This window comes from Lytechinus variegatus, chromosome 4 (genome assembly GCF_018143015.1).
Source record: "Lytechinus variegatus isolate NC3 chromosome 4, Lvar_3.0, whole genome shotgun sequence".
Taxonomy (NCBI): domain Eukaryota; kingdom Metazoa; phylum Echinodermata; class Echinoidea; order Temnopleuroida; family Toxopneustidae; genus Lytechinus; species Lytechinus variegatus.
In genome coordinates, this window is record NC_054743.1 from 59,947,231 (window position 1) to 59,966,280 (window position 19,050).

General features: G+C 38.1%; 1 protein-coding gene across 2 annotated transcripts; it reads left to right on the top strand.

Annotated features, from left to right (window-relative positions):
- The first annotated feature begins 5,313 nt into the window (after nt 1–5,313).
- Nucleotides 5,314–18,231, top strand: LOC121414422 (GPN-loop GTPase 2-like). 2 transcript variants are annotated; one of them, XM_041607595.1, is made up of 6 exons: nt 5,314–5,375; nt 10,015–10,434; nt 11,388–11,544; nt 12,703–12,863; nt 13,449–13,579; nt 16,522–18,231. In XM_041607595.1, exons 2-6 carry the CDS (start codon nt 10,045–10,047, stop codon nt 16,607–16,609), a joined length of 927 nt encoding a protein of 308 aa, XP_041463529.1. In that variant the 5' UTR covers nt 5,314–5,375; nt 10,015–10,044; the 3' UTR covers nt 16,610–18,231. The 2 variants fall into 2 exon arrangements, with proteins under 2 accessions (XP_041463529.1, XP_041463528.1); XM_041607594.1 differs by having other exon boundaries at nt 5,315–5,342.
- Nucleotides 18,232–19,050: the final 819 nt, after the last annotated feature.

Genomic DNA, 19,050 nt, shown 5'->3' on the forward strand with positions numbered 1-19,050 from the left:
CAGTTATTAATTTTGCTTTCTAATATTCACCAATATGCTAACAAACATCATGTTGACATTTTATCAGTTCATACAACTTGAAATCAATTAAGTCAAATTCTAAATGTAGATTTTTTTTAAATCAAACGTGATATACACACAATATTACCATGATTACAAAATAGTACAGAAAAGTGGTCTGACTTACCAGAGCCATCCAAATATTAGGAGTAAATTTAGAAGCAAAAAGAATATAAAACATGAACATGAAACATCAATAGAAATATAAATTGTCCTCAGTCTGAACGCAGTCTCTACATGCAGTCAATAGATCTGTCATGGTCTTCCTTCTGTAATTCAGTCTTGGCATTAACATGGTTAAGATTGAAGTCATATTAGTTGCCGGGATTAGTTGGATTCAGTCTCTCTGTCATCTTCATGTTCATACCAGTCTTTCGTCATCGTTACCTTTGTGGATGTTGTGCCATCAGGTTCTGCCTTTGTTGCTGTTGTTGGTCCATCTCTTCTGTCTGCTCTTCCGTCTGGAAAGTACACCTTGATCTGTCTGTCTTCTTGGTCTCTTTCCATATCTCCTTTCATTTTCACTGTCGTAATCATCATCATTGAGGTATATATTGCTGTCACAACCGTTTTGTCACATCGCAATAACATTTCAGCAGCCAATTAAGTTCGATTTTGAGGAGGAAGAAGTTAAATTAATAGTTAACAGAGAGCAATTCTCCTTTTGTTATAGATTGTACACAGTTCAGTGGGGGCCTCGCTGGGTAATCCCCCGGGGGGCCACTTCCATTCACGAGTGGATACCATGCGCGACCATGGGGTCTCGAAAAGCACCCTAAACACGTAATTTCCATATTCTGAAAATGCACCCATTAACAAGTATTGGCGTGTGAAACACTACCCTTAACAAGTATTGGAAACAAAACGATACTCTTGGCAAATATTCCCTGAAATGAACCCCTAAACAAGTACAGGAATGTTTTATTGTTACGGGTCCTTCGGTCGTCGGCTTTACCTTATTTGGTTTAGTACGACCTCACCTTCTACACCTCGCGCAAATAGGACTCTAAACACGTAGTATTGGGGCAAAAGGACATCCTTTATAAAACATTTTAATTTTGTTTTATCATCCCCGCAAATTCGACCCTAAACACGTAATTTTCCTAGCGAAATAGATACCCTTTTTTCATTATTTTTGTGTTTTTGACACCCTTATCACGTTACGTACGTAACGTGCCCTATCGTGAAAAGGACATCCTTTTTACGTGTTTTTTGGTCGCGCATGGTATCCACTCGTCAATGTAAGTGCCCCCCCCCCGGGGTAATCCGGGTTCTCCACCATGTTGTGTTGGGGTTGAAAGTTAAAGTGCAATCGATCCAACCCCAACACAACACTAGGAATAGCACTAACACATTCTTAAATCAGTTATGACCCAAAGCCATCTTACAAACGTCGTTATCATAACGAATTTAAAGGCCTTTATACTACAATGGAAATCACTGTGTTTGGAATATCCTTAATGTTTTGTATCAGGTTTTGGAAGTAAACAACAGTGGAACCGGTATACTGATTAAAGTGCCAAAGTGAAATCGCATTTGATCATTTGGCAGTACAGGGCCCACTCCTTGAAAAAAAATAGATAAAAGAATTTGAAGGAGGAGAGGGGGGGGGGGATAAGTCCTCTGAAATACATGAAACAAGAATGATAATAGGTCTATTACGTAAATGAAAGTATAAACGAACAAATATAAACACCAAATAAAAAGTAGTGCAAGAAGAATAAACTATAATTCAATGGTAGGCCTGTAGACGAAACCGGGAATGGGAGCATGATATCATGATAGAGACACGTTATCGGAGAAGAAAATTTCCGTTTGGTACAGTGGAGGAACTGTGGTGTAGTGGTTCTGACTCTCGCCTTGTAAACAGAGTGTGGTGTGTTCGAATCCCACCGCGGTCTGGCGTCCTTTGGCAAGGCGTTAATCCACACTTTGCCACTCTCGACCAAGGTGCTACTGATGGGTACCCGGTAGGATGTGAAAGTCATTGTAGCTTGTCCAGTACTGTGTGCGCCTCACAGGCGACTGACTGGAATATTCCCCAGGGAGTAGAGGATGCGCACACATTGTGTGCGGGAATGACTGATTGAATCCGATGATCGACCGGGGTAATAATATATCTGTACAGCGCTTAGACACGTCGTTCCGATGTATTAAGCGCTATATAAAAGCAGATTATTATTATTATTATTACAGGAACTCTTACCCAGAGTTTGATACCTCAGGGGCCCGTTACAGAAAGAGTTGCAATCAGTCGAAACTATTAAAAATCATGCGCAACTTGATTTTCAACCAATCAACAGCGCGCATTTGGGACTTGCGATTGATATTTTTGGCTTGCGTTTAAACGCAACTTCTCTTTCTGCAACGCGGGCCCCAGACTGTATGACCCACCCTCATTGGCAACCTGAAACATACTTGTATATGAACAAAATAGTGCTTCGAGACAGACATCGACTTATTTTTTTAAAACAAATGTCGTTTTTCTACTCGAGCTGCACCTTGAGCATTTATGGAAACTGTGCCACACAAGTCTCACGTATCATTATCCTTTATTTTATTCATTTTATTGATATATTCATATTCTACAAATCCTCAAAGCACATTTCATGATCATTTTTACAAAGAAAATATGCATCAACTGCATATAGATGCAGGGTTGTAACGTACCAATGAAATTAAAGAAAGTGGGGGGCCTACTGATTAAGATTTAGACCCCTATCAAAAGTTTAAACAAGGGTAATGTGATAAGTAGAATAAAAATAATCAGCAAATTCTACAAATTTATGTAGATATAAACACTGTAACACAAATGTATACACACTCATATTGACTATATAATAATCACCACTGCCGTGGATAAAGTTCCATAAATATTTAATCGAATCAGTAAGAATTCAAAGTAATTTTTTTGCTGAGTATATAATAAATGGATTCAGATTAGCTGCCTCTTTTATTACTCTTTCCAGCGAATTCCAGAGTTTTTGGTCCTGTGATAAATACAGTTTTGCTAGAAAATACTCCGGTCTTCTTTTAGGTAGGTGATAGTCATTTGACTATCTCGTATTATATGAATGCAAAGTATTGTTTCTCATATTTTTTGGTAGGACATTAGATCCATTATTTCTATCTAGCTGATACATGAATTGGAAATGTAAGCGGTAACAGGTCACCGACTTTAAGGATACGTTTCTGACGAAACAATTAAAGGACATATTGCATATTCTCAGTACTTTTTTTTTGAAGTAGTAAGACATTGTTGAGTCTCGATTGGCGTTTCCCCATGCCAATCCCATATATTTGCACAATACAACATTGCCTGTGCTGGAAGAAAGTTTTCAAGCTTATTGATGATTCCAATATTTTTTGCCCCCGTATATTGTTGATATGAGCATTTCATGTAGGTTCGTTTAGTAAGACCTAAAAATTTTGTTGTTTCCACTTATTTGGTTTCAGTATCATCTAAAATGCGGCAGATAAATTAAGCATTAGGTTTTTTTGCAGATTCAGTGACAGTTGTTGGCTTGAATCCAGTTTGTTACTTTTTTAAATTCTGAATTCATAGTGCTCACAAATGAACACTGTAAAAACTGCGGTGTTAAAACTGACACCAATTGGTGTTAATAGAGGACCACACCCTCAGGTGTCAAAATTACACCCTAGAGATTAAACATAACACAAAAGAGTGTAAATGTAACAACAAAAGGTGTTGTAATAACACCTATATGTATAAAACTAACGTCCACCAATTTAACACCAGTGTATTACTGGTGTGGTCATCTTTGTACACCGGTTAACACCAGTGAATGTGGATCATGATGTGCGGAGAAAATATTAATCATCAGCAAAGAAAATAAATGAGAGAACATGAGATGAAATTTTCATATCATTAACTAAGTATAGAAAGCAAAAATTACAGGGCCTAGAAAAATACCTTGTGGAATTCCACAGGTAACTGGCTTTGTTGGAGATTCCGATTCATTTACGGTTACAAAATACTTCCGCTATAAACCATTGTAAAGCTGTCCTCTTGATAGCTTATTTCATGATCTATCGTATCAAATGCTTTTGATAAGTCGAGGAACTTAATTAATCCTACGCACGTTGTCAAAATAGCCTGCAATAGGAACAGAAACTTTCATACGTTATAGTCACTTGACGTTTTTTTTTTTTTTTTTTTTTTTTTTTTAATATTCTGTTAATGTTCCGTACTTGTTTATCCTTTCGTTTTGTACCAAGTAAGTCTATGTATTGTATTATTCATTTTTTTTTAATCACTTTGTGCAATTTTGATGTAATTTTTTATTGAATTGTGGAAATAAAATGAATTGAATTGAATTGAAAATATGCCATGTACTGCCTGCTCGACCTCAAAGTTTAGGAGAAAAATGAGTATTATACATCAACATGTAGGTAATCTATTCAGCACTAATCAATCTCTACTTTTTTAAAGGATATTTCAGTGGGAAAACCGCAGATGCCAGTGCTCGACTAATATGGGTGGTTTCGGACCTTTTGCAAGTGTTGTTGCAACATGCCGTCAATTTCAAATGAAGTGACAGCGAAAAGTAATTGAAGTGAATTAATTGTAATAATATTTACATCGGATTAATTGGACAAAATCATGATTTTTTTTCTCAAGACCTTTGTTTATGTATAAGAATAAAAAATAGGGTATATGCTCCGAAAATCTGGCTGCAGGAACAGTGGAAAAAATGGGTGAAAATGTAAGGATTCAAGAGTTTATAGTGGTCTAATATATAGACTATAGTGCCAGTCCAAAACTCAAAGGCAGTGCATTATTTTACATTTGCTTAGTTTATGAATTCATACCCCTTTTGAACAGACGTTCTATTTGTTAATTTGGTCTAAACTCGGTGTGATATCGTATAACTAATGCAAAAAAAAATAATAATCTGAGAAGGAAAAATGGTGTAACTTCAGGGCCCGGCCGTCTTTTTTTTTTTTTTTTTTAGAAAGAGTTACGATTGATCCAATCAATCGTCAATCAATCAATCGCCTCTCTCCACGCCCCTCCACGTAGTGTCACAATTTGTTCTACAGGAGCAAAATGTCCTTTGTAAAGAGGAGAACACACCAAATTGTCAAGATATCAATGGATTTATGGATATATATTCGTATCTAGATTTTTTTGGTGAAAAACATGCAGTTTATATGTTAATTTTGCTGGCATTCCATAGTTGCGGTACTGATCGGCCATCAACCAATCACAATTCTGACTAGTGCACAAGACAGGCTCTGGATTTCTGCGACAGCGACAGGTATGTGGAACCTAGTGCATTTGTTTTCGTCATGTAAGTTAAGAATGTGATAATTTGATCGCGTTTCATTTATTAGTTATTACTGAAAATATAACTGAGTGAGAGGGAAGCTGATAATAAGTCTAATGTTTGAACTTAATCGTTGAAGTTGTAATTGTCTGAACAGAGCAGAGCTCCGCAGCCGGCATGCACTGCAGCCATGGCAGTTGCAGGCAGGCCCACCCATGGGTTCATATCGTCTCGCGAGTGAAGGATTATCAGTCATACGCACGCGACACACCACTACACTTCGAAAATACAGTGGGCTTTTGCCCACATAAAATATTTTGTTTAAATAAACATTCCACATCCTGCTATGACACTTACCGAATCATTTAGATCCTTCCGTGACTTCTCCTTGAAGTTTCTTTCTAAAAATATGTATATTTTCTTGATCTTTAGTGAAGATTTTACGGAGATAGAAATCAGTCAGCGTTGATATCAATTTTCTCCTGAAGAGGGCGCGCGATTTATATTCATATCAAAGACACGACAAGGGAAAGAATAGGCACCTACACTATTTTACACGCATATCGACGCAAGGCATTACGCAAAGTCCGTGAAGTGTCCAATCTTTTCATTGTATAGACTTTGGTACACCGTATACGTATTATTGACGTTCGTCAAAGCTTGTACTGCTGGTTTCTTTCCAGGCACGTATATTATTTTCATTTTTTTTTTATCAGTCATCTTTTTGAATTAATGCAAATGAGTGTTATCATCACCAATAATAATCATTAATTATGTTTTTTGAAGGCATTTCATTAATTGGTGCCCATAATTAGTAAATTAATCATGAGGATTGCGCATTCAAAGAATTTAGATACAGTTATAAAATTACCGAGGAGCTGAATCAAGGTTGTGAAATTATTAGCGCCACCAACGGGCTTCCTTGTATTTCCGTGGAAGAGACAAGCGAAGTCACTTTCGAGGCCGAGGTAAGCAAAATGTGCTTTTTTTATCGGATTATTATTTTATTATTATTTTATATTAAAAAAACTCTTGCTACTTACCGGCAAGAGCCCCGGTGCGTAGCGAGAAGGAGCTTCGGCAAATATTACTTCAGCAATGAAGCGATGTTTGCCGACTACTTCGAAATCCAGGGTCAAACACAGTCTATTGTACGAGGTTAGTACATACTAACCTCGTACAATGTGTGAGTGAGGCAGGCCTGGCTCCGGCGCAGACTCCGCGCCGCGGCCGTGGTGAAGCGGTTGCACCGGAGACCACTCATTCAATGAACAAGGTTATGATATGATATAACCTAACCTTGTTTTCACTTACTTCCAGGATACTGCCCAACTCCCCTAAAAGGGGTCAAACGGGCAGGGTTAGGGTGCGCTGATGGTCGTTAAGCGGAGGTGAGAGGCGATGCTTAGTACCGGTAATATTAGTATTAATTTGGGTTTAAACTTTAGGTACTTCTGGATTGTTACTTTGAATTTGTCTTTGTCGAGAATTGATTTGATTGAGTTTGGCAAGTTGTTCCAGTCAACAACAGAACGTGGTATAAAAGAAAACTTATAGCAGTTTTTGTTAGTTGCAATCGGAATAAAGCTATTTGTGGTTGAGGTAGGCCTACATGTATTACGCAGGTTCCTTTGGGCCGGGCGCAGGGTGGATCGCAGCGGCACGGCGAGCTGGCCCGACAATGCCTGCTGGAAGATTGACATTCGGTTTATACTTATATCTCCATGTGTGGCAAAATAAGGGTGGCAATGTTTGGCTTATTTTCTCGTTTTCTTTGGGGCAAATGCTTGATTTTTTTTACACTGACAGTTTCCAATACACCCATTATTCATACAACCTGACTCTTAATTGAATTTTGATTTTTTAAATTATTTTTGTCTTAGTTAAAAATACAGATCAAAAAATGAAAATTTTCTTGCCACATTAATTTCCACCAATAGAGGGCGTACAAAAAATATGCCCAAAATTCAAGTTTTTGAGCGCTCTGGTGAATACAAAAATTATTCCCAAGTTACGAATGAAAAATAAATTGCAACTGTATGGAAATTAGTGATTTTGGTCACAAAAGCGATATTTTAATGATTTTTTAAAGTGTGTGCTCTGTACAGCATCGGCATACCATAAGCATAGTCCTACCAGTAGATTCCCCACAGGCAGGGTGGTAGCAGTGAACAAGTGCCGGATACAAGATGTACGATATACATGTAAACTAGACCAAAAGCTTCGGTCTCTGTTTTGTTGTTTGTTCAGCTGAACTTCGTTGGCTTCACTCACCAAATACAGAGACCGAAGTTCTAGCGCGATCTGTACAAGGGACTCAAGAGTTAATGGCCATATGTTTATGTACTTAAGAACGGATAAAACGGGGAAGTGAATTTGCGCAACAGCCGAGGTAAGTCACTGTTTTTGTTCCTTTTAACTTCATTTTTCTCCATTTTTTGGCAATAAATGCCAAGAGGGAATATAAATTTGCATTTCGGTCATGTTAATTTTCAAAATTTTTATTCATTAAAGACAAAAATTGAAGAGCCCCAACGGGGGGATTTGGCATTGCAAGTCTCCCAAACATGTGGCTACACGATAGCGAGCCGTCTGTGTACGAGGAGAAATGAAAAAAAATGTTAAAAAACTCCTCGAAACAGACAGCTGCCAGCTGTCTAGATATAAACGTGCGTGGCCATGGAGATCGGAGACGGGAGAGAGGGTCCGGTAGCCTCTTGTCGAGGCCCTGTCGGCTGCGAGCGAACATGGCATAGCAGAGCCTCTTGTCTAGAGCCTCTTGTCTTGGCATCTGAGCCGAATTTCACTGACTTTCTTTTGTTATTTTATTGTTTTTAACAATATTCCGACCAAAAACTGGTCGGTGAAAATCATCGAATTCGAATGATGAGAGCGCGGGCTGCTAAAAAGTGCTATGACGTCATATTGAATATTCATTAGCTGATCTTGAATGGCGACCAGTGGATTCTTTGCGAAGAGTGACAACAAAATATCAAAGAGCATATGCCTCTAAAATGCTGAATATTGACCGATTTAAGGATTTGCAAGTCAATGAAATTAAATCTGCACTGAAAGGACAAGATGTTTTTGTAAATCTACCCACAGGATATGGAAAAAATGTTATCTTTCATGCAAATCCACTATGCTTCGATTATCAATCTCCGCGATGCAGTGAGGGAATGCTGGAGTGCATTAGTTGCTTCCCATTGACTCGAGTCTGACCAGCGGCTGACCAGTATCTCCCGGGAAGTTTTTGGGCGGTGATGGGTCTGTTACGGCTAGTAGTAGTTTTGCTGGTTATATTGTATAATTCGAAAAGGTCAAAGGACAAGGTCACAGTGACATGCTTTCATTTTACCCTTCTGTAGTCCTTGTAAATGCGATAACTTCAGTTTAACTTCACCTAGGCTCAAATAATTTGGTGTGTATGATGGCCCTAGGATGGATCCCAGGCAGGAAGCCTATTGATTTTGACATGTAGGTCAAATGGTCAACGGTCAAGTCGCCATCTTTCATTTCCTTGCTTCACCACTAATTCCATTTTCTACTTTACAGGTTGGCGTATTATGTGCTCACCCTAGCGACAATCTACTTCTCTTTTGATTCTAATCAACATTTTTCTCAGGTGGACTAGACATTTAGGTATTAAGATGAAGAGTATTGGCACAGATTTACTATAAAGGTAGTTTTGAATCTTGGGCCTGGCTTGGCCTTTCGCTTTGATGTAGCGGTTCTGACTCTCGCCTTGTAAACAGAGGGTCGTGTGTTCGAATCCCACCGCGGTCTAGCGTCCTTTGGCAAGGCGTTAATCCACACTTTGCCACTCTCGACCCAGGTGCTAAATGGGTACCCGGTAGGATGCGAAAGATATTGTATGTTTGATTTTGCCAGCGCCATAATGAGGCTGCGATGAATGCAAGGAATGCTCCCCAGGGAGTGGAAATTGTGCACTTTTCGTGCGGGATTGAAATGAATCCAATGACCGGGGTAATAATATGCTGTAACGCGCTTTGGGCCATTCTGGGAAAAGCGCTTTATAAAAATTGGGTATTATTATTATTATAATTAAAAAAGAAAGTGTCTGATAAGACCATGAAGACAGCGCCTAATATAATGAATGCTGATTTTGCTACAGCAAGGGTCCTAAATTCATGCTTGTCATGACAATGTTGGTCGCATTGCCATTATCTACTAACGGACATTCTTCCCTGACACATTTAGACTGTGAAATGGGCTGTTCCAAGATGCCATCAGCTGTACCAATTTAGTCCAATTCAAGTAAGTGGTACAGTAAACTCAGCTCTGCTAGATGGGGCCACTTGTTTTTAGCGGCACTGTACATAGCCAATGAATTTGTTTTAACCTGCACTGTGCATATTCGGATGCCTACCATACCTACCAAAGGTGGACATGGAAGAAGAAGCTCATCAATATTTACCAATCATTTTCTTTCATAATTCAGTCTTGTGACCCTTAGTCAATTTTCATAAAGACTTGCAACTGCACATAGGCCTATCTGACTTTACCATTGTAACGAGGCTCAGTAGCCAATCACATTCCAGAATTCCATGGAAGTTACAATAATGGCAAAGTTGGAGTACATTGTAGATATAATTCTTTACATGCCTTGGAACTTACATAGTCTTTAATCTCTCATTTTCAGATTTGACTTAAATAGAACAAGCATCAAGACATGGCCTTTGCTCAAGTAGTAATCGGACCACCTGGATCTGGTAAGACCACCTACTGCAAGGGGATGAAGGAATTCCTCTCACAAACCGGACGCAAAGTGACCATCGTGAACCTGGACCCGGCCAACGACTTTCTCCCCTACGACGTCGGAGTGGACATCTCTGACCTTGTCACCCTCTCAGATGTCATGGAGAAGCTGCGGCTTGGACCCAATGGAGGCCTGGTCTATTGCATGGAGTATTTGGAGAAGAACCTGGACTGGTTGAAGGGCCAGTTGGATAAGTTAAAGGATCATTACTTTCTCTTTGACTGTCCTGGTCAGGTTGAGCTCTACACACATCACGATTCAGTGAAGAACATTGTCGCCCAGCTCCAGAAGTGGAATTTCAAGGTGAAATACTCAACAAATTAAAAATGGAATTGAAATAAAACAAATAATAAAAAATAAATGAAACAATATTTTTAATGTATCATTTGTCCTAGAACGGCAGATGACTGCGCGACAGCCTTTGATCCCATGAGTTCAAGTTTTGACCGATTACATCGGTGCCCGGACGGTGACCACCTGGGCATCAAGTGTATTTAGGGTGGCGAGTGAAAAGTGAGCAGGCGCCACAAGAATTTAAACTCCAGTTAAATCTCTAGTGATGCCCCAAAAACCAGTGGTGCCCAGACGGCCTCTGCTCTATGCCGGGCGAAATTGGCTATAATACTCGCCACTTACCGCTAAGCAGGCTAATTTGGGGGGTTTTGACCATAGCCTTATGGAAGTTGTCAGTGATAGTCATTGACAAAGGCCATAAGTTGCTTTGATTACTGGGTTTGTTTGATTTCATTCTGAACCAAACACCCAACTTTTTCATCAAACTTGTGAATAATTTGAGATATATTGTGCAACCGGGGACTTTGAATGTTTTATTTGAGATAAATGGCACTATACAACTGCTGTTCATCATCAACATCATCATCATTCAGGATCTTCAAATAATTTGTAATTTCTTTCAGCTTATGTTGCGATCATAATTGCAAACCATTAGGTCAGACAGGAGCCACCAGAGATTTTTAGCTTCTTGGTCGCTTGATGGCTGACGTAGTGATGACTAATGTCATAAGTGTAAATTATTTATGGACACTTGAGTTAACACTCTAGGATATGAAGGAAAAATAAACCCCATTTTACTTTTAGAGCATGAAATGATATTTATTGATTGAAGGCTTCAGGGTTTCCTCTTGAAATATTGCTTCGTATACTTGCAGCATGTAGGGTTTCTCAGCTCATATTTTTGCAAGCTCCAGAAAAATACTTGATCCCCTATTGATGTTCAAATCTTCCTTTCTTTACAGTTGGTGTCTGTTCATCTAGTTGATGCCCACTACTGCAGTGATCCAGCCAAGTTCATCAGTGTCCTCCTCACTTCTCTATCCACCATGCTACAAATGGAACTACCTCACGTTAATCTCCTGTCAAAGATTGACCTGGTGGAGCAGTATGGAAGATTACGTAAGTTCCCCCGGACCCATTTCATAATAGAAGTAACATTGCCATCTTATGGTAGCCAACATGGTGACAAGTGACAATGCTCAACACCCAATCAAAGTCAAATGAAAATCTATCTTGAAAATATCTATTCTTGGGCTGAGTCAAAGCGTTTAATCGCTGTTAACGACTGTTAAAAGCATAAGTGCTGACCTATTTTGACAACTGTTAAACCATATAGAGATCTAGGGCCATTGGGGAAAAGAAACCATCCCCTAAAATGCTGAAATTTCACATTTTACATCTTTATATTTATGAAATTGGCCATATATTTTCCATATTTCCTTGAAACACAAGAGAAAATGAGGAATGTTCACCTCTTACTTGACTCTAGAAGATCATTAATGGTGTTAAACTTTGTAGTCCAACATGTAGACTATCATGGCGTTGACCGAGTGTAAAACAAAAAAAATGATTGAATCGTTCAGTGATCATTTTCATTGAATTTTCCAACACCATGAAATTCTACATGTGGAATTATAATATTTACCAAGTGTAACATCATAGATATTCAGTCAATAAAGAAGTGAATATTCTTCATTTTTCTTGTTAGAGTCCTGCTAAATCAATGCAATTTCAAGGATATATAGAAAATAAAGGGTTATTTCATAGATTTCAAGATGCAAAATGTTAATTTCTTGCAATTTTTGGTGAAGGATTTTATTTAACCCCCGCCTGTTAAATGTAAATGCTCGTTTAATAGTAACCATTCAAACGTTTTTCAAAATAATGACTCGGGCCTACCCTGTTCCGAGGTGCATTGTTATTTCACATTGTTTTTGTCTTTGATAAAGTCTACATGTACATGTATATTTCAATTTTGGGGTAAGCATTTTATCGGAGAAACGTTTGTTATATCTTTGGGGTATATAGAAATCCCTTCTTCATGAAAGTGTAAATATGAATCAACAAAAAGGGTTTAAACTTGAAAAACACAGCACCAGAGTAAACATTTGATTTTTTATTGGTAATCAGATAATGTGATGTGAATATCTTCAGTCAGTGAAATAGATTCATAAAACAGAGAAAGTTCTTCATATGAAAAGGGAAGAGAGGTAATGTTATAACAATTATTAATGGTGTACTGGACTACTGGCAATGCAATTCAATTTTTCTTTGTAGCATTCAACCTGGACTACTTCACAGAGGTGTTGGATCTAGGCTACCTGCTGTCACATCTAGAAGAAGACCCGTTTCTCAAGAAGTTTAAGAAGCTGAACGAGGCCCTCATCGGTCTGGTGGAAGACTACAGTCTTGTTTCTTTCATCCCTCTCAACATTCAAGTAAGTTCTCTGTTTGTAAAACAAGTTTTTGGGGACTTCTTTTCATAGACTTCTGCATAAATTTGCAACATTGAAGAAGCTTTAACAATGCAGTGAATGAGGATTTTCCAGGACTTTTTTCTGGGGCCCTTTTAAGTATTTCAGGTGCAAAACTGCCCTTAGCCCCCATCTAATATTTTCACTAACTTTTTGAGCACCTACTGTAGGTGCATGTGGACTGATTGTGCGAAGGTGCTAGTCCTAGGTACTAGTCTTTACAACTTCAAGTTTTATTTTTGTTTTAAATTCTTTTACAATTTGGTGTCATTGCCATAAATTATTGTCTATATTCTGTGCTTTTATAATATGATGATATATTTTGATTGGTGATATTTATGTACAGTACATTATTGATCTGGCATGGATCCAGCCAGATAAGGCACTGACTATTGTGAATAACAAATGGCCCCTGAAATGTTATTGTGTTGAACCCCACCAGATCCGCCATTGTTTTTTTATCACTGTAAACGGTCCGTTTCAGGTTTCAATCTCTTGGTAATTGATATTTTCTTATGAAAAGTAAATCGTTTCCTCCATCCACTCCAGGACAAGGACAGTGTGTTGACTGCCGTTAAGACGATAGACAAAGCCAATGGCTATGTCTTTGGAGATCTTGAAGAACGGAATCTAAAGGCTTTGATGTCCTGTGCTGTGGGAGCTGACTTCGAATTCTTCAAGTATCCTTTGCATCAGTCACTCAAGAGTTTATTTGCAATTATACCAGGGCAATTCCATATAATGCTCAATTATTTGTACGTTTGACCCCCATTTTTTCTCAAGTCTTTCTTCACTTCATAAACTGACCAATTCATGGTCCTTTGAGAATTGAACAGACTGTCATAAGAACCAGAAATCAGGGACAGAAGATTCATGAAGGTCCCATGTAAAGGGGGTTGGATGTACATATTGTATGGAATTGCCCACCTTTAGAATCATTTATCAAAACTCTTCTATTAATACTAAAAGTATGAGGGAGGGACTGGGGACTAATCGCTTTTAATGAAGCTATTTTATTCTTGAAGGTAAATAGCGAGCTATTCTACATGTACTTTGTAATTTTTTTGAGAGAATATTATGGGTTACTTATTGCAGGGGCCAGAGTTGCTAATTTTCCGGATTTTTCCGGAATTCCGGATTTTTTCCTTTGCTGAAAAATATTCCGGAAAAAAAATCGATTGTCAAAGTGAAATCCGTAAAAATTTCCCCTCCAAATCTTGTCACGGAGTTCGCTACGGAGAGCGCAATTTCAATTTTGGATGGCCAATTTGCGCAGACGGAAAATTATTAGCGTTGTGCGCAGCATGAAGTTTAGCTGGTACTGTACTTGCACGGTACGCGCGAGCAATACATTGTAGCAGTTGCAAACGCCGCCCTATACCCTGCAGGGATACGGGTGTCAGCGCTATCCCAGTCGGGCGATCGCCCGGTAGAACCGCTCGAAGCATGGCCCGGTGTGGCTGCAATTGCCTGCTGCTGCGTGAGTGATTGGTTGTCTGCCGCGGGATTGCTACCATGAAATATGTGTTCTCTGGTGCGTATTCATCAATTCATATGTGTGAACTATCCATCATTTTGATAGAAATTGTGATTTATGGATTTTCAATAGTATAGGATTGTCTTGTTGATGAGTACAGTGAGTGAAAAAGGGCACCCCAGCTGCTACATACACCCGTCCCGAGTCGCACCCATTGGCCGCAGCATATTAACCCGCAGCAGGTTAACCCGTACCGTAATGAGTACGGGTTACATGATTTTTTTTTTTAGCACCTTTCTTGCCTATGATATGAAGTTTATTATGTCATTAATTATTTGTTATGTACTACTGTAGATTAATGATTTCAGCCCTCTAAAGAATAAGAAAACGTTCCAGCTTCAGGGGGCTTCGCCCTTGACCCCGCCAGGGGCCCTGGGCGGGCCCCTGGACCCCCGGCCTGGGTTTTCAGGATTTTTTTGAGCTATCAGTTAGCATCTCTGAGGGGCATAAATCATTTATATAGGTTTGGTAACATTGTATTCTTGTTTTGGTTTGTATCATTCTAACTATTGAATATTTGAATGAAATAAAAATTTTAAAAGAAAAATTGTTTATGTAAAAAATGGTAACTTAAAAACTGATTTTTCTGAGTGGTTCAGCAACTCCTTTGTGATAAGTACATGTACATATCTCCAAGTGATTTCTAGTGCACTATTAAGAGGCCTGCATGCAGTGCATACATGTATATTGACTTGATTGATTTCTTTTTGCACATCAGTCAGATTTTGTTGGAAACAGGCATCAGTTGATATTTATGAATATATTTGTTTCATTTCATTTCATGGTTTATTTATTTCCAGTAAAACAATCATACACATACTGCAGCTAAAAAGCTGAAATGTATGTATTTACAAAGGTATTACAATTGAACATGTATAGCATAAAACAATAATGTAATAATGATAAAACTAATAGTACATTAAAAAAATACAGTATACAATGAAATTACAATGAAAATATACACTTTATGAGTTATTAAGGAGGTTAATAAAATATGGTATTGCACTTTGTTTAAAACGGGAGGTCCTGCATTTGTATTGCATATACTTTTGTTTATTGCGTAAATTCATGCCAACAACGTTCCTTTCCGGAAACCATTTTTTACAATGTTGATTTTTGCTTATAGAAACTGCAAAATCAGTGCATAATTGTTGACTCTTTTCTGAATTCTTTCTAGTTTCTGTACATGGTCTAAAGTCAAACTTCCATTAAACACAGGTACACAATATTCTAAAACAGGGCGGATGTATCCGATGTATATTTGTATTAAGTCAGAAATTGGTAATTTATATTTTTTCACTAATCTAAACATATAAAGTTTTTTATTGCACTTTTTTAACATTTCATTTATATGGAAGTCCCATTTTAAATTATGTTGAATATAAACTCCTAAAATCTTTAAAGTATCAACATAAGGCAGTTCTGATTCCCCGATATGCAAAGACTCACAAAAGGGTGCATTTTTCATAAATGTTATGTTCATTGCCATGCACTTACTAGGATTTAGTGTCATATGATTACTGTTTGTCCATTCTAATAAATCATCTAATATATTTTGTAATATTGATAGTTTATGTAAGTTTCTGTTTTCAAGTAGTGTAAGATCATCAACGTATTTGAAATAAGGCAAAGATTGTTCTTGACAAGCATCATTAAACATATTAAAAAATAAAATGGGTCCTAATTTTGTGCCTTGGGGCACTCCCGCGTGGGTGGTTACATATTCTAAAAAATGATTCTGATATTTCATGCACTGATATCTTTGTTCTAAAAACTAATGATCCAATCAATAATAAATGGTCTAACTCTAAAATCAATTAATTTTCTAACTAAAATATTTGTATTCATAAATAAATGATATATATTTTTCTCCTTAAATTAAGGAGAAAAACTTTAAAATATAGGGCCTACCCTCTTTTACTACCCCTATTGAATATCAAAGAACTATATCTTTATTGGGAAAAGAAAACTTTTTTTTTATTGACTAATCCTACCCCTTATTTGTTTAAAAAGCTATTGATAAATATCACTGTTCCTTATATTTTCACCATACAATGATGCTTTTCCTTAACATACTATTTTCAGAACGGCTAGTGTCCAAGAGAAGTACATGCAGAAAAACCCCACTCCGCTGGATGAAGCCTCCGCTGCCCCTGAAGACATGGACACGTGACCCAGAGATTGACAGTTGACTCCAGTTTAGTCGAGTCTACCATGGCCATTAGAAAATGATCATTGCATTGACCATGATTGCATCTTCACTTGCTTGGGTACCAACCAATAGGCAATAAAGAGATTGATAGTTGACCCCGGTCTAGTCGAGTCTACTATGGCCGTTGAAAATGATCATTGTCCATGATTGGATCTTCACCTGCTTGGGTACCCACCAATAGGCAATAAAGAGATTGACCGTTGACCCCGGTCAGGTCGCGTCTACCATGGCCGTTGAAAATGATCATTGTCCACGATTGGATCTTCACCTGCTTGGGTACCCACCAATAGGCAATAAAGAGATTGACCGTTGACCCCGGTCAAGTCGCGTCTACCATGGCCGTTGAAAATGATCATTGTCCACGGTGGGATGTTCACTTGCTTGGGTACCCACCCATAGGCAATAAAGAGATTGACCGTTGACCCCGGTCTAGTCGAGTCTACCATGGCCGTTGAAAATGATCATTGTCCACGGTGGGATGTTCACTTGCTCGGGTACCCACCCATAGGCAATAAAGAGATTGACCGTTGACCCCGGTCTAGTCGAGTCTACCATGGCCGTTGAAAATGATCATTGACCACGATTGGATCTTCACTTGCTTGGGTACCCACCAATAGGCAATAAAGAGATTGACTGTTGACCCTGGTCAAGTCGCGTCTACCATGGCCGTTGAAAATGATCATTGACCGAGATGGGATCTGCACTTGCTTGGGTACCCACCCATAGGCAATAGAGAGAGTGGTGTTGTACTCCGTAATACCTTGTGTCTGTTGGACATTTTATAACGGAAAGGAACGAATCGAGGTGGAGGTGAACTACAAGCAGCCTGCTGCCCAGGGGACGTACAGTTCACTTCCCATACCTGGAAGTAGGAAAGTAGAATAATGGGAAAGTTGGCTTTTGTTTAACCTAAGAATGGTCTGATTCTCGATGCTAAGATACTTGTCTGGTGGTTAGTGGTTAGCTAAATTCAAATACTTGACCGTCAATGTTCAATTCCAAGTCATTTTTTTTTCAAGTAAATCAAGAAAATCATATGCGTGTATGTGTATGTTCAATGTGTGAGCAAAAATTTCCTACCTGTATGTTTACTTAAACTCAATTTAACCAAGGGAAGGACTGGGGTCATTCTTTCATGAACTCAATTAGTTCTCTGTCTCTAAAAATCAGAAAGACTTGGAATTTTAATCCTTATTCAAGGGTAATAAAGTTTAGTATATTGTTTATAGATATTTTTTTGATTTTCTACCTTGGTGGGGAAGTGTTGCAGGGTTAACTTCATGATTTCCTTGATGTTTACACTATTATTCATAGGGTAATTTTCAACATCCATTCCCGCAATTTATGGTACTATCAGTATCCAGTTGTGATCAGTAGCATGTCATTCACTCATTACCACCTTTTTTAACTCTTTGCAAGCTGAATTAATTTTAGGGGATAATAATGACAATTGCTTCCATGTTGTTTTCTTTAATTCAAGATATCCATATTGCACCATTGAATACTTATTATTATATAGATGCCATCCAAGAACTGTTGCTACAGTATTTTATTAGCTTATCTAATTTGAAGGTACATGTAGGGGGGGGGAGAAAAAATAATTATGACGATGGTTGAATTTAATTGTACAAATGTGCAAAATTGCAACATCAGCGCGCAAAGGGTTAAAACAGATTACAACAGGCGATCATTATTAGGATATCCCCACTTTTGATCGGTGGCACGTTTACGCTCCAAAACATTGACATAGTAATGCTCTCTGCATGTATTTTTTTTTTGTTTGCTCCTTATAAAAATAATGACGCTAATGTGATAGACCATTCAATATGTTTGCAGATCTTCTCCTTCATTGACATACCTGACCTTTTGGAAGTCATTATTTGGTATATTTTTTGTCCACAATGGAAAGTCTCATCAAGTTTGTTTCAAGTTCATTTTCCTCAGAATTTTCAAGCACTGTTCTAGATTTTCCTCATTGTTTTTTTTTCCTGTAATAATCATGTCATCAAGCGTACACTGGGTACTTCGTGTACCCTGGAGGATTTGTTCCATGGTTCTTTGCCACTAATAGCTGGGGCAGACGACATCCGAACACTAAAGCGATTGCATTCGTACAACCCCTTATGTGAGTTGATAGCAATTTCTGTGATCTTTCCTGGGCCCTGTCTTACAAAGAGTTACGATCGATCCAATCATCGCAACTACATGTATGGATGACCAGCAAAGTCAACATACAAAATGCATGTTCAAAAAAAATTTCTAGATATGATGTATACTTATGATTTCATTTATTTCTTGACAATTTGCTGCACACATGTTCTCCTTTGTTTACAAAGGACATTTTACAAATTTCCTGTAGAAAGTTATGACACTGTTGGATTTTCATAGAGTTATCAATCGTA

Bases quoted from the DNA above. Each gene is read 5' to 3' on its own strand.
- LOC121414422 (XM_041607595.1), top strand. From the start codon at position 10,045: ATGGCCTTTGCTCAAGTAGTAATCGGACCACCTGGATCTGGTAAGACC. The intron at 10,435-11,387 runs GTGAAATACTCA...CTTTCTTTACAG, and splicing joins TCCAGAAGTGGAATTTCAAG to TTGGTGTCTGTTCATCTAGT. The intron at 11,545-12,702 runs GTAAGTTCCCCC...TTTTCTTTGTAG, and splicing joins GGAGCAGTATGGAAGATTAC to CATTCAACCTGGACTACTTC.